This window comes from Strix aluco, chromosome 5 (genome assembly GCF_031877795.1).
Source record: "Strix aluco isolate bStrAlu1 chromosome 5, bStrAlu1.hap1, whole genome shotgun sequence".
NCBI classification, from domain to species: Eukaryota; Metazoa; Chordata; class Aves; order Strigiformes; family Strigidae; genus Strix; species Strix aluco.
This window is the reverse complement of record NC_133935.1, coordinates 33,684,500-33,699,310: the sequence shown is the minus strand read 5'-3', so window position 1 is coordinate 33,699,310 and position 14,811 is coordinate 33,684,500. Positions and strand designations below refer to the sequence as shown.

At 43.5% G+C, this 14,811-nt stretch overlaps 1 protein-coding gene across 1 annotated transcript in view; it reads right to left on the bottom strand.

Moving 5' to 3' along the window:
• GRIN2B (glutamate ionotropic receptor NMDA type subunit 2B) overlaps positions 1–14,811 on the bottom strand; it is a 203,587-nt gene that overhangs the window by 24,615 nt on the left and 164,161 nt on the right. The window contains exons 5-8 of the mRNA XM_074826859.1: positions 4,649–4,857; positions 4,182–4,353; positions 3,362–3,515; positions 1,684–1,809 (exon numbers count right to left, since the gene is read on the bottom strand). Coding sequence (XP_074682960.1) covers positions 1,684–1,809; positions 3,362–3,515; positions 4,182–4,353; positions 4,649–4,857 — 661 coding nt within the window. The remainder of the gene's footprint in view (positions 1–1,683; positions 1,810–3,361; positions 3,516–4,181; positions 4,354–4,648; positions 4,858–14,811) is intronic.

The window sequence follows — 14,811 nt, the reverse complement described above, 5'->3', positions numbered from 1 at the left end:
AGTCCTTGTCTTTTTACATGCTGGAGTGGTAGCTTTATATCCCTCTCTACCTGATGTGCCCTGAGACACATAGGTGCAAGGCCTGCTAATCATCAGTGGGAACTGTACGGTGTAAAGAAATCTTGAGAAGTTCCCTCCTAAAGCCTTCATCTCTCTACTGATCACCCCATGTGCTTTCACAGTTACTTTTTTAGCCACAAACGAAGACAACAATGGGAGCCTCCAATCCAAACCAGGGACTCAGAATCCTTCAGAGCTCTCCAATTCTGAGTGCCCCAACAACAAGCCAACATCATTGAGGAGCTAGATCAGTGCATGCCCACCTGACCCTGCAGGAAATATCTTGGTGTCCATAAAGAGAAAAGGCAGGTGTGGGGTGCAGGGATATACTGTCATTGACTGGTTCAAATGCAGCCAAAGCAACATTAGCCAGAGTGTTCATTACCAGACAAACATTGCAGTCTCTGTAGCAGATTTCTACATCTTCACATTACATCTGTCAGGGATAATACCTGCCTGATCATGTAGTACTGTTCATAATTATTCAGAAATATTGATATTTCTGAACTTGCAGCTGCAGTTCAGCTAACTTAATAACTCCACAACTGCACACCTGTCCTAAGAACTGCTTCCAGATCCACATCTGTATTAGTATCTCTCAAAAGACTCACAGGTTTAACAGTATTTACTTGTGTCCACAGATCCATGTGGTTATGATCAGTTGCCATAAAGGCCCTCCACATCTCCATGTCAAGAGAGTTCTCCACTTCCCCATATATGTGGTTCTGCCAACATTCTCATTAACACTTTTTTTTCCACTTCTCTCTAATTTGATGGCATAAATTCACTCAAAGCACTAGATTGGGAAGCAAATGAGTGTATTTTCCTATAATGCTCTCTCTCTCACTATTCTGAACAGACCAATAACCCCAGAAATATTTGAAAGCCTGATTCAACAGGGGATGAAGATACGGAGATGACAGAAGGCTCAACTGGCTAATTTTCTTCATGCCAATAAGGCAAAAAAGGCTGTCTTTTAGGCTGTTTGTCCATCCTCTATTCAGCTCATCAGGCTGTCTTCTGAAGATCAGAACCACAGAGTTGGGTCACTCACTTGTTCCATTCCCATCTTTCCTGCTGTCCTTGCAAAATAATCTATTGCCCACTCCCAGGAAAATGAGCTTCCCACTTTCTCAGTTGGCCTTATCAAGCCAGAGAGCCAAGTGGGGGAGGGACATGACCAGGTGACAGATGTGGAGTCTGGAAGACATAGCACTATGCTGGGAGGCCAGCAGAGCAGCCTGCTCTCCGGGGAGATGTAGCACTGAAGGATGGATTGACAGTGCTGAGCCCTCTGATTGCCTCAAAGAGCGCAGCACCGTAGGCACTGCCAGTACTGGCTACCAGGACCCATTTTCCCTCAATGAGAAACAAGTTGGAGCTGATGTGTGCTTTAGAGATGAAAGGCAACACAGCTCCATCTCCCAAGCCAAGCAAATTATCCATTATACACATCTGGTCTCTTCAGAATCTTTTTTCCACCTGCATCCCTGACCTCCTTAGTCTGAACACAAGCTCAGAGTGGGCTAGATCCATATCATGTTCAAGGCAAAGGAAACACCCTGATAAAGGAGCTGGGATTGGAAGTGAAAGAGGATCATGTCAAGGAGGGACTCCCCTTACCTCTGCCATCAGCAAGGCACCGATTATAGCCCACAGGGCTGAAGTACTCAAAGACGAAGACAGCTACTGCAGAGATGATAAGCAGCATCACAAACATCATCACCCATACGTCAGCACTGAAAGGCTCTGGAGAGGAAGACAAAATCATGGTGAGAAACCTGATACACCACCTCACCCCTCCCTCACCTCCTTTGCTGTCCAGAGCACCCCAGTGAGAGTGTGGGGCAAACTGGGCTTGGGAAAAACAGAGGTTACAACAAAGCCTTCGACCCAAGTCTGAAAAACCTCTTGAATTAGGAAAAGTGTAGTTTCTGTCTCTGTAATTACTGCATTCCTTCTTACTGTTACATTTGTAACACATAGCTCCATCTGGAACTACATGTAGCCATTGTGGCATGCATTGATAAAATAAAATGCATTGATAAAAGATTGTTCCCAGGAAGTCCTCCAGCACCATCTGGAGAAAGTGGGGAAAATCAGGCAGAACTGGCAGAGTTTCAGACAAGCATCCAACTTTCAAGATGCTATTGAGCCAAAGAGCATCTCCAACTTTCTGAGGTTCAGCCTTAATGATAGTAGTTTTTTCAGCTATTCCATTCCTGTAGCAGTGGGAACACTGGCTCATTCCAGAAATGTTAGCTTTCATATTCTGCAAGTATTTGATCTCTGCCAGGTTTTTTCCTTCTCCAAGCCTGAACAGATAAAGATGGGACTGAACCAGATCGAAGAAACTTAGAACTTTGCTCCAGACTATAGCCAATATTGCAATCCTGGTTAAATTGCAATTTAAAATTTTGGAGTTATAACTTTATCATTGCTTTTACATACCCCAGCAATACTGGTGGACTTGGCTAAAGGCGAAACTCCTGAAGAGTGAGTAGTCATGAAACCCCTACTTAAAGAGGTTTGGAAAAATTTCTTTACCCATATAAAGTGATTTCTCTTTGTAAATGTTCTCAGGATGCTGGCAGAGAGCAGACAGTAATTATATAACTCATATACTGTTTTTGCTGCATCATAAAGTATTTTATAAAGCCAAATAGTAGATACTAGGAAGACATGGATGTCTTGGGGAAATGCAGTACCATTTCCTCATTCTCTGATCACCCTACACCACTGAAGGACATTAGAAATCACTTGATTGGAAGACACAGTGTCAGCACAGAACTGATGGTTTAATTCTTCTTGAAAAGCTCTATTAGATCTCTAACTTCTAGCGGTTGCTCTGTCAAGGTAGGGTCAAGTAAATACCTTCTTTACAAATAATGTCTCTCAAAGTGCAACAATTCAATACTAAATGTTATCACTGAGTACTATGGCATGCCAGCTATAAGATTTGAATCAATTTTCTTCTGGCCTACGCTCCTTGAACATGCTATTAGTTGAGTCACTGGAAAATCACGTGATGCAGAGTAGGTGACAACTCTGAGTGAGCCCATTCTTTGCTGGGATTAGGCATACAATTGCTGTGAAATGCCTTGAACTCCTAGGCATTGCCTGTTTCCATTTGACTGGATTTTGCTTGCTTGGGATTTAGAACTAAAACATCAGTTTATTTTTATATACCTCTCCCACAGGTACTCCTAAAAAGGAACTTTCAGGCTAAGAATCACAAGCAACCTTCACCTAATTTTTGAGGAACACTGGGTGAAGTTTTAATTTTAGATTAAAGTGATACCTAAGAAGGCAGAAGGTGAGACAGTTCCATTGCTACGTGACACCATGACACTGATTCCCGTCTCAATGAAGGGCACAGAGAAATCCACCACTTCTGAACGCTCTTCATTAATGGTGAGGGATCCCACAGCCATATAGGCCCGTTTGGTGACAACCTGGAAGAATGAAAGGAAAAGATCACACACAGAGCGAAGGCACATCTCAAGCACCACAGCCAAGCTCCTTCTCACCTTCCTGCATTTCCACACAGTCCTTCTACTCCTGTTATCCCATTCCCTATATCGTTTCTATCACCTCTCCTCTCTAATCTTTCATCAGGACACCTTCTTTCGGGAAATCTATAGACATTAATCTTCCCCTCAAAGCTGGTATGTGTATAAAAAATAAATCTGCAGAGGTCTTAGGATAAACACATCATCCAATGAGAAGATGTCTTATCTCATTTTTCTGTCCTTGCTTTCTCCTCCCTGTAACACTGCAAAGTCTTATTTCACTCTTTATGCACCTTATATGTGATCTAAGCATAATCTAGGTTGCAGCCTCTCTGGCGCATGGATATCACCCTCTTTCTTTGACTATGAGGGCCAAATTTGCATCACTATAGAGAATAATAAATAATTGTTGAACAGGAAAGATAGTCATGATCAGAGTGTCAGAGTAGATTGATTCACCCAGCACCCAGAAAGAATCCAGGTCAACCATTTCTATAGTCACCTCTGTCCCTGACCCGGAAGGGAACGCAATAATGATGGGAGACCAGACCTGACCCATGTCACCCAGCCCAGGGATGAAGCACACCATGCCCTCCCTTTGTTGCTGACCTCTCCAATCATTCCATTCCACGTCCCATTGATCTTTTTCCCATGCTTGCCATTAGTCACCAAGTAGAGGTCATAGGTGAACTTGACAGACTTTGAGATTTTCTTGAGGATGTCAATGCAGAACCCCTTGCAACATTTCTTCATGTAGTCTGGCTCCTCATCAGTTTTGTTCCTGAACCATCACAACAATAATGGGTTAAAAGACTGGAGAAAACTCCCTTAACTCCCCTCTGTTGTCAATAGGCACTCCCCCTCCCACAATATAATGTGGAGAATTTCACTTGTGTTATCTGTGCTGAAGGATGTTGCCCAAAGGGGCCAGTCATGAATGGACACAGGCTAGGATGGGCAACAGAGGTGACTTTTCTAAGAACTATCAGGGTATGATGGTATTGGCCTAACAGACTCTCTACATTCTGCTGAGAAGGGAGAGCCCAATAGGAGAAGAAAAACCCAGGGATGCATACTCGGTCACTATGCGTTTTTGGCAAGGGACTGTGTTCCTCATGCAGGTGCCACTTAGGGGATCCACATTCTCCACAATGACGAACGGTGCCTCTTCCAAGGTCACAATACTCAGGTGATCGTCCTCACGTTCCTCAGAGTCGGGATACAGCTCAAAGCGGGGCCACACGTAATACTTCATCTGCAACTTTTTTTCCTTCCATTTCCCCACCTGTGGAGACACAAACCACAGAAGATAGACTTCTAGCTGCCCCATCCCTCTGCAACCACCACAGCTCCCACAGGCCTGGGCAGGATGACCACTCTGGAGTACCCAAGCTCACAGTTCATGTAAGATGAGGACATTCCTGGGGAGAAGGCTCTGAGTAAGTGGGTTCAAACCAGGGGGAAGTGATGAACAAGAAAGATGTCTGGGTTGTCTCATATCTGTGATGGTCACACCCTCTGGGAGAGTGAGTGGATAACTAGGGGGATACCATCACCATGCAAGGGACTGAGTCAGCTGTTTTGTCTTGGCATTGCTGTTGCGCCATTACCACCTCCTGAGCCACAGGGTGGTGTAAGACTATCGGACCATGTCAACTGTCTGTTTCGGCACTGCACCACTTCCTAAACTAAGCCTCAACATCCTGTTGCCCTGAAGAAGTACACCCTGAAGAGGACAAAAAAATCCTCGAAAAACCCACAGTGTCTGCCTGGAGCTGGAACAACTACCTCTTCTGTAACATCTACCAAGCTAGCTGCATGTGTGCACAGGGCCGGGGGATGAGGAGGACGTGTGGAGTCTAAAGGCATCACTGGCTGACCCCCCTTCCAGTACGACCACCGTGGACACTTAGGCATGCGCGCATGGAGGAACACAGGGCAGCGAATATGATAATGAGCTCTGTGGAAATGGGTGGACTAACTGTGGGGACTGGGATGATAAAAGGACTGCGTACTCTTCTCTCGAGGGATTCCCCATCACCTGCAGGGACCCCCCATCACCTGCACCAAGACCAAACCAACGGGATGCCGCTGGATTCGTGGTGGTGGTAACTAATCTTGCTGTATTTCTTTCATTTGCTTGCTTAAGTATTCTGACTTTTTCTTTTGTCTTCTCTCTGTCCTATCACTATTATCAGTTGCTACGGGAAATAAAGCTTACAAGGTTGTATGGCATCTGACCTTGTTTGTGTCTTAATCTCGCTCTTGGGATTGTTTAAGAACCCTCCTCGATATTGGATCGGGACACACCATGGCCAAACAGACATGATGTCTTTCAACTTTCTCAGTCAAACAACAGAAACAGAGCTTGTTGTCTACTGAAATGTTGACTTCAGCCTACTAGCCACAATACATTATTTTTTCCTGCTGAAAAAGAGGAGACATATATACAAATATTGAAACAAATGTCATTTGAAACAAATTGAAATACTTCACTTGAAAAAGTAAAAACATAACTTCTTTATTTTATTTAAATTTTGTCTTCATTTGTTTTCAGTTAAATTCATCAGATTCATTTTAGCCAAAATTGATTTTGTCCAGAAATAACTCCTTCTGGAAAAAGGTTGCCCATTCCTAGTCAGGACCGAGTTCTTCCAAGAGACAGGCAAGTGAAGAGGGAGATGTTCTGCATTTTCCGGAGTGTAGTCACAGAAGTAGAACATAGACAGAGATGCTTGCTAACAGTAGTTCTTGCAATCCCCTGTTAAGGCCTTACTGAAATACCTGCTTTTGTCCTTTCACAATGACTTGGTTACACACCTTAGCTGGAAACAAGGAACTGCTCTGTGTTTCTGACACATGAAAAATAAAATCAAAGAGCATCTATGATTTTTTAATCTTGCTATCTTTCCATAAGGATATATTGTAATTTTAGATCTTTTCATTTTGCATTTCTTAAGCAAACTGAGATCATATCTTCAGCAGTCAGAAGAAGGGAGTGGAACTCAGCTGCCTTATACCTACTGCCACAAATAAGAGTTGTCTTGAAGCTACTCCAGTCCCTAAAAGGATATGTGTAGCACAACCACTGCCCATGGTAGACCATTCCTTGCAAAAATTCCAGGAAAAGAAAAAAACCTGAACATCAACTATGCTTTCAACTATCAAAGTCTTGCCCTTGTTCTCAATTCCCACCATCACAGTTGACACTAATTAGCACCCTGGCTGGCAGCTGAAGCTGAGAGGGCAAGAAACTAACTGGGCTTTAGAAGGAACTTTCCTGCACGATCCTCAAAAAAAGCCCTCCAGGCCAGGGCTGAGACACATTGACTTGATGGCATAGGCAGTGTGGGTGCGTGGGAAGCTTGCGCAACTGCATTTCGCAGTGTACCTGCTTGGTGGGTAAAGAGAAAAGCTTCATTCCACTGCAATCCAACACCCCTCCCACCACCCCCAAATTTCAGTCATTTATTTATTTAAATGAGAAGACGAGAGAAATGAGCTTATTAGAAGCTCATTAGGTGTCAGCGGTTATTCTGTGAAACTCAAAGCCCAGCTGGGGTTTGACATTTGAGAGCAGCTAGAATTCACATAAAACACTTGTCACCTTCAAAACAAACAAACAAATGCTTCATCTGGCCATGAAAGAAAAATCCGCTCTGGAGGCTTGTGGAGAGAGAAGAAAGGCAGAAGAAATCACCCAGAGCCAGCAGCCTTCCCATCCATCCCTGCAGCATGAACACAGCACCCCAGTGAGGGCAAGGCAGTGGGTTTTGTAAGGAGGGGGTGAAGTGGCTGGGCAGCTGGTCTTAACTTCCCAAGGGCCCTTATGACAAGCAGTTGGCAAAAAATGCCAATGAGAGCTTGCCCCTAATGTTCCCTCCACCCATGGAGTCACACTGCATGGACCAGCAAGCAGGGTACACAGCTATTTTTCTTCTTTTTCTTTTTTCTTTTTTCTTTTTTTTTTTGTTACTTGAGTGGGTAGAGAGGAGGTTTTTTTTAATTTTTAAATACACTTTGAGCAGCAGGTGAGAGCTGGCAGAGTGCAAGCCCCAGGAACTGGTGGTCTCTTTTGTCCACAAAAGACAGTTAGTGTTGTCTAGGGCAGCAGATGGTCTGTACTCATGCTAATATCTAAGCCTGGATGTGGAGAGTGCATTTCTAAGGGAATAAAGAGCATATACTCACATGCTCACCCAGGGTCTGCTCAGCCCTGGACTTCCCACTTGTTGACCAAGCAGGTCAATTTATCATCATCTGAGGCAGAGATTTCTGCAGTGCAACTTTAGCTCTCAAGTAACTGAGCTCAAATCCCCAAAACCAGTTCAGTGAAGCCACAGACAAGCAGAATAACTGCACACATGGGGCTCAGTAGGGACCAGTGATTAAGATGCTGCACAGAACAGCTCAGACTTCAGCTCAGTAACATTAACTTACCATAGAAATAAGTGGTTGATGAAAGAGACATCTTGCAGAATCTCAGAAGCACTTAGATATCACAGTAATAGGCATGATATAAACCCCTAAGTGATAAATTAGATCAGATAGGCAAACCCAACTCGTAATTACCCAGAAGTTCTCTGGGACAGAAAGGGGAGTTCATAAGGCTGTGTGCCAGGCACATTTCACAGTGTTGTACCACACGGAGAACATTATGAAATTAGGATAACAATGACAGTCTTACACAGCCTCATGCGTGCTGAAGCACCTAACCTATAAATACAATACTACAAGTCCTTTCCTTATTACCCCAATAAGATCATTCTAAGTTGTCCAAAAAGGAAGAAAAACAGGCTGTAAGGAAATGTTCTGACCTAAATTTTCAAGTGAACTATGGAGTGTCTCAAGAATACATGCAAATAATACATTTCATTGCCAACCTGAACAATCAGGCATGTCATATACCTGCAGACATGTATACATATGAATAAGCAAAGTCAGAAAAGCTTTGTGAATTAAGAGGGAGCAGACTTCTTTACATGCTCAGGTATGCAAGGGTCAAATGTGTATGCGTGTAGTTAAAGAAGAACGGGCTTAAGCAACATGTGGGCAAGGGCAATAAGAAACAACAAGAAACACCACATGTGCAGAGGATGGAGACAATGCAAGAGAAAGAAAATACAAATGTGCATTGTATGCTAGATAATCTGCCATGAGAGGGAAGGAGCAATTCACTGTGGGGACAGAGGTTAGCCACAACAGAATTAAATGTCACAGATTTGTCCAGGTAATGATGCCTACTCTCTTAAAGAATATAACCTGCCAAGCTGTGCAGAGCAGAGCAAGGCACTTCTGAAGTCTCAGGGTATTTGGTATTAACAGCTTGTGAACTGCTATTACTTAGGTTTTGCTCAGTGCTTGCCTCAGCAAAAAGAGGAAAAATAAACCATCCCAGGCGTCCTACATATTTGTCACCCTGCAGTTTCAAGGCCCACAGGGCGCTCTCCAATCAGAGTCTAGTCATCCAAACTCCCACTAGGAGCCCTGGAGGGTCACAGAATCAGCAAAAGTAAGGATGCTAGGGATCTTTAAAACTCCCTTTCTAGTCGTATTCTTCAATCCCTAGGTATGTTCCAGTATGCCAGGGCAGGGGTCCTAGGAGCCAGAATTTCACCTTAACTTCCCCCTGCTCTGTCTGTACCACATCTGATCTTATCAAGAAAGGAAAGTCACTTTGGTTTGGGAATGTTGAGGGAGGGGAGCAGCTAACTTTCACCTTAAATATAAGAGCCTACTTTGGATAACAAGATGTTGGAAGTAGAAGTCCAATACATTTGCAAAGAAAGAAAGTGAGAGCTACTGTAGAACAAAAAGTCAATCATATATGCTAATGGTTTGCCTAAGTATATAAAATATCCCATGCAGAGAAAAGGTAAAATTGCCTATGTAAAGGGAAAGTCTTCCAGCAGGCTGGCAAACTGCCTTAACCGTGGTATAATGCAGCCAGAATAAAAGTGTTCTGCAGTATGTTAATGCGCATCTTTAATGAAAGGTGTATCATATCAGTTGCCTGAAACTAATTCTTAAGAGAGGCTTTTCCCTCCACCCAAGGGAAGCTAAGGCTTGTAACGGCCATTTGTGTCAGATGTTTGTCTAACCTGTCCTTACACTGACAGACAGCCCACGGTCTCCGTGGGCAGTCTGTTCCAGTGCTTAACTACCCTTCCTATTAAAAAGGGGTTTTTTCCTGATGTCTAACCTAAATCTTCTTGCTGCAATTTATACCAGGAGAGTATATTTCTTTATTCTTCTACATGTGGTCTTTTGAGTGTTATCAGGTCAGTAAGATATTTATAACACAGAGGAGTTGGTAGTCTCATTCAGTGGATACCTTATATGCTATACCGGCAAAAGCAACCACCTGTTCAGATGACCAGCACCCAGTCTCACCATTTACAAAATCCTTGTCCAGATGGGTAGCATGGACAAGTACGAGCTACTCTTGTGAACTTTCAAAATTGTCTGTTCCATTCAGGGCAGAAAGCAACCTCTGAGCTCCTTCTAGTATGCCAAGGCAGGACTTCAAAACACAAGAGCATCTGGAGAAACCTCTAACTAATGTCAACAGATGGAAAACCAAAACCTCCTAGAAATTTGGCTTTCAAGGGCTAGGCAGCAGAATACGGTTCTGGATAAAAACAGAAATGTTCAGATACATTTCTCAGGAAACATGCTCAGAGACATTGCATTTGGTTTGGGGGTGAAGTTTCAGGGGAAAGCCTGAATCTTCAGGTGTCTGTTTTTCAACAGGTTGCAGGAGAAATATGTCTGGACAAAGCCTTTTGATAGTTTTAATTTCATTTAGGCTCCCATTTGCACCATGCCTTGCACCACTCTCTTTTCATTTAAAATCTTCTCTCAATTCCTGCCACTCCTGGTAGAGAAGAAATACAAAAGAAATAAAAGGGGTTTGGTTTAATTTACAGAATAAAAGAAAGACCATTTCAAACTGACTTAGGACTTAAACTGCTTTCTGTATTTCCCCAAAAGTTCAGCGTTTCCTCCCTTATTATTTTTTTTTTCCAGGAGCTGAGGGGCTTGTTCATTCCAGTGGGAAAGCACTAAGACAACATAGAGCATGGATTAGAAGGCAGAAATTTCCCATTCCACCGAGGACCTCTGGAATCTAATCTGCACCTTTGTGCCTTCACTCCACATTGTGTAAAATGGAGATAATTTTATGTTTTCCCCTTTTGGGTGCACTGGGTAGATAAACACAGAAAAGGCCATGAGGCTCACAAATAGTATGGGAATGAGGAGACACACACATGTGTATAGAGCTAAATAAGGGAACATATGCAGCACCTATCTGTGAATGGTGTAAATGTGCAGAGTTTCTTTCTTATCTTTGCTGTCAGATAGTTAACTGGGAAAAAAACTTACATAACCTTTACACCTGACTTTAATACATGAAAAAGGGAAGATCAAATATAGAAAAGGTAAAGGTAGGATGCTGGGCAGCAAGCAGAAAATAGCAGTGTTATTGGTAATATAGCTGATGGAAAAGCATACCTAACCCCTCTGGGAAGCAGGGAGAGTCCAGGGAGAAATAAGAGTCTTGACAGTACAATTAGTACAGATCCTGAATGAGGACATGGGAAAACCAGAACAACTGGGCAGGACTTGAAAAGGGGTACTATAGGAATAACAGAAACACCATAGAAATAGCAGTTATAACTGGGACATTGCCAGTGGAAGTACGCACTGCTCAGGGTACGTAAAAGTAAAGGTAAACCTGAGGGATGCTGCTGTAACCTTAATGCTGGAGTAGATTGTGAAGAAATAAATCATGCATAAATAAAGTGGAATCATTTGGTACTGAGATAGTTTTTGGAAGGCTGGTGCAAGATATTCCACCAGGACTGAACTACAGAGATCTACTGTAGCTCCACAGTCTTGGCTTTCAGTCTGGATAGAGATGTCATTATTGTTATTAAAAAGAAATTTTATCAGGAACTAAGTTATTATGGGAGACTAGCTTTGTAGAGATAAGGTGGAGAACAAATGCAAATTTTAACAACAGCACCCTGATGTCTTTTTTTCTGTATCTGATAGTTGGCACATTTCTTCACCCCAGAATTACTCAACAGGCAATAGGTCATGCTGTTTTACACTCTGTTTGGGCAAAGCAGTAAGGAACCTTACCGAAAAGCTAGTTATCAGAACTAACCTTGGATTGAGCGATTAGGGGAACAGAGAACCTGCCTTAAAGGAGGAGATTAAAAAGCTTGTTTAACCTAGATAAATGATAGCCAAGAGGGGATATGACTGCTGTGTATAAATAGAGGGGGGACAGATACACAAGGGAGAAAGAAAAGGGGTTTTTAAGCAGAAAAACAATGTTGGTACAAGAACAACGGGTTGTGAGGAAATTTGCCGTGAAAATAAGATGGATTTTAACTATCAGAGGAGGGAAGTTCTGGAACAGCTGCCTGTAAGGAGCTGTGAAAACAACTAAAATGGGTTCAAGAAGAAGCACAACTGGTTTGTACAGGGCTATATGATGTTGTTGCCTAGAACATCAGGGATGGGACCATATGAGACTTTCCAATCCAGTGGCCTTAGGTAAGCAGAAGCAAGAGGATTTCCTCTGTGGAAAACCTTTTCTCCTTGACTTTTCAGCCTGCAGATGTCAAAACTCAGTCTTAATCATTATATCTCTGTCCCCCAGCTAACCCACATGAACACAAAGCTCTTGTTGTTGATATCTCCACCTCCTAGGCTTCCCTCATTCAGCACCAAAACCTTCGCCAGTGTCCTGAGGATAGAACATTCCTCTTAGCCTTCACCCAAGCTGGTTAAGTCATGACTCTCACACTTCCAGTGCTAACATCACAGCCATTACCAAATGTATAATTCCTGTGATGCTACAGGTCTGTATCCTTACATAGGCTGGTCTACAGCAGGTGGAGAAGAGATGCCACAGAGAGCAAAAATCTCCTGTTTACAGACACTTAAGGTGATTAATTAGCCACATCAGCCAAAGCAGACAAGAAATGGTTGTGAATGCTCCACATGCAAAATTAATTAACACAGAAACAACACTCCTTCCTGAACCTCAAGTTCACCTTCCACAACCACCTGGGGAAGGCTGCTTTCTTCACTGCACCTGCAGAAGCAGGAATTGCTTCTAATAGCCTTTCAATTAAACGTGTAGGCTGCTGGAGATGGCAGAATTTTCTTCCCTCTATATTTATACAGCACCTAGCATATGCCAGTGAGATGCTTGGCTTAAAATACAGACAGGGTGAAGTACTTGCTCTTGCTTTACAACTCATTCTGGGAATAAAAGCTCTTTGCAGAAACACAGTCCCCCAGCTCACTGAGGTTTGGCATTTACTCAGTGCTTGCCATTTTTGCTGAAACATTTCTTTCCTGGTGCATTTATATGCTTTTTGCAGTTGCTGAGGTCCTGTCCCCTGCCATGATTAGCCTGAGAAGGTTAATGAGATATACTTTGAGCACTTCTGACTTCTGCAAAGTCAGTGAACTATGGAGCTCTGCTGGTGTCACAGAAAGGTCAGAGCTATGAGAACGCCAAAATGTTTGCCTTGGTAAATCATTCCTCGAAACCAGAAGGTACCAAGAGATGACTACAGGCATAAAACCAGCCAGGATCACCCAATAGCTCCCTCTGGGAGATGGTGCTGTTCTTGGCAGTAGCATTAACTTGGTAGATCAGGAAGTGGTTCATCCAGGCAAGGCTGGCTCATGCTGGAGCAGCACGGTTTCCAGGGGGACATATTTGTTCAAGGTCCTCAGTGCTACCTGATGTACACATAACCATGATTTATGGAAATGCAGACTTCAATCAGCACAGGCATAATTAGGAGACATGAGAGGAGAGGTTAGAGGAAGCTGTTCACAGTAGTGTGACCAGTGATCTGAGTAAGGCTGGAGGATGTAACTCAGCAAAGCCACAGTTTCTTGGGGGGGAAATCAGGTATTAGGATTTTGGAAAAGGAATTAGAAAAATATCTTAACAAACACTGCAGACTGACTGTACCATCCAACATAACCCACCTCCAGCTAGCATGTAGTGACAGCACCTGACTCAGGCTCTTACTTCAGTAATGTTGCATCTTTCATGCATCCATCCATCTGTCATTCCCTTCTGAAATGATTCCATGTGAGGAGAGGGGAGCTTAATACAGTGTCCTAAACTCCAGCAACATCAGTCTATTCTGATTCTGGTCTGGGAAATAAAATCTAAAGCCAGGGAGCTTATACTGCCCCTATCATTCTACCGTTCTCCTCTGCAGAACCGTGGGGCAGGGGAGAATGTAGCAGATATACTGGTGGGATTGCATGTTTTTGTCACAGGATGTTTGAGAGTCACAAAGGTTTAAAGAAAAATGTATTTTTATGTGCATGTATAGGCATCTAAATGCTTTCTGAAAGCATTTTGCGGTCTCTAGGAGTGCATCCTCATTGTGCAGGTGTGTGTCTGCATCCAGTACGTGTCCATGCATGTAATACCCTATCTAATGATTTTTCCCCTTGGCTTTCCCTGTTGAGTGCTGGGCTTGGGTTTGCATTTTGCTGAGCTTTTATTTCTTTCACTCAGACTTTTTTTCCCCCTAGAACATGTTACACAGAGGGAGGGATGGGCTTGCCAATTCATACCGCAGTCTGGAAGATGGTTTAGAGCTTCGGCTGGTAAGTGGGTCCTGTACAGGAGTGCACAAAACCCAAACGTGTGTTTCCCTCTTCAGTGACACCTACTCTTTACACAGAGCTAATATCTCTCCCAGCATCTCTTGGAACCAGAGGTTAAAGGAATGTTTAAAAGTGCAGATCCAGAGGAAGGCCAAAAATGTTTCCTTGTGCTGAACAAAGCTAAATGTTGAAGCAGGCCCCAGCAGGGTTAGGAGAGGAGGCAGCATGAAGAGAGAAGGGGTGGGCTGTATAAACCTCACTGTTTTCTGTGCTGTGCAAGCAAGACCAAAGGCACTGCTTTGAAATGCATCTCCAAGAATATCAGAGAGATCCTATAACTTTCACTGGGGAATGTCACAGCAGGTGAAACACCTCCCCATCCTGAATACACCAGCCAGAGCCTCTGCCCTCCACACAGCAGCCCCGCATTGCCACTGTGCAGAAATGCATGCCTGCCAAGAGAGAGGCACAGGCAGGCACGGCCACATGCACACTCCTCTGCAGAGAGGCTCAGGGTGCTCAGCTCTTCTCTCGCTGGTGAAAAGGGGAGGAACACGCCTCCTCCAGAGGAATTATT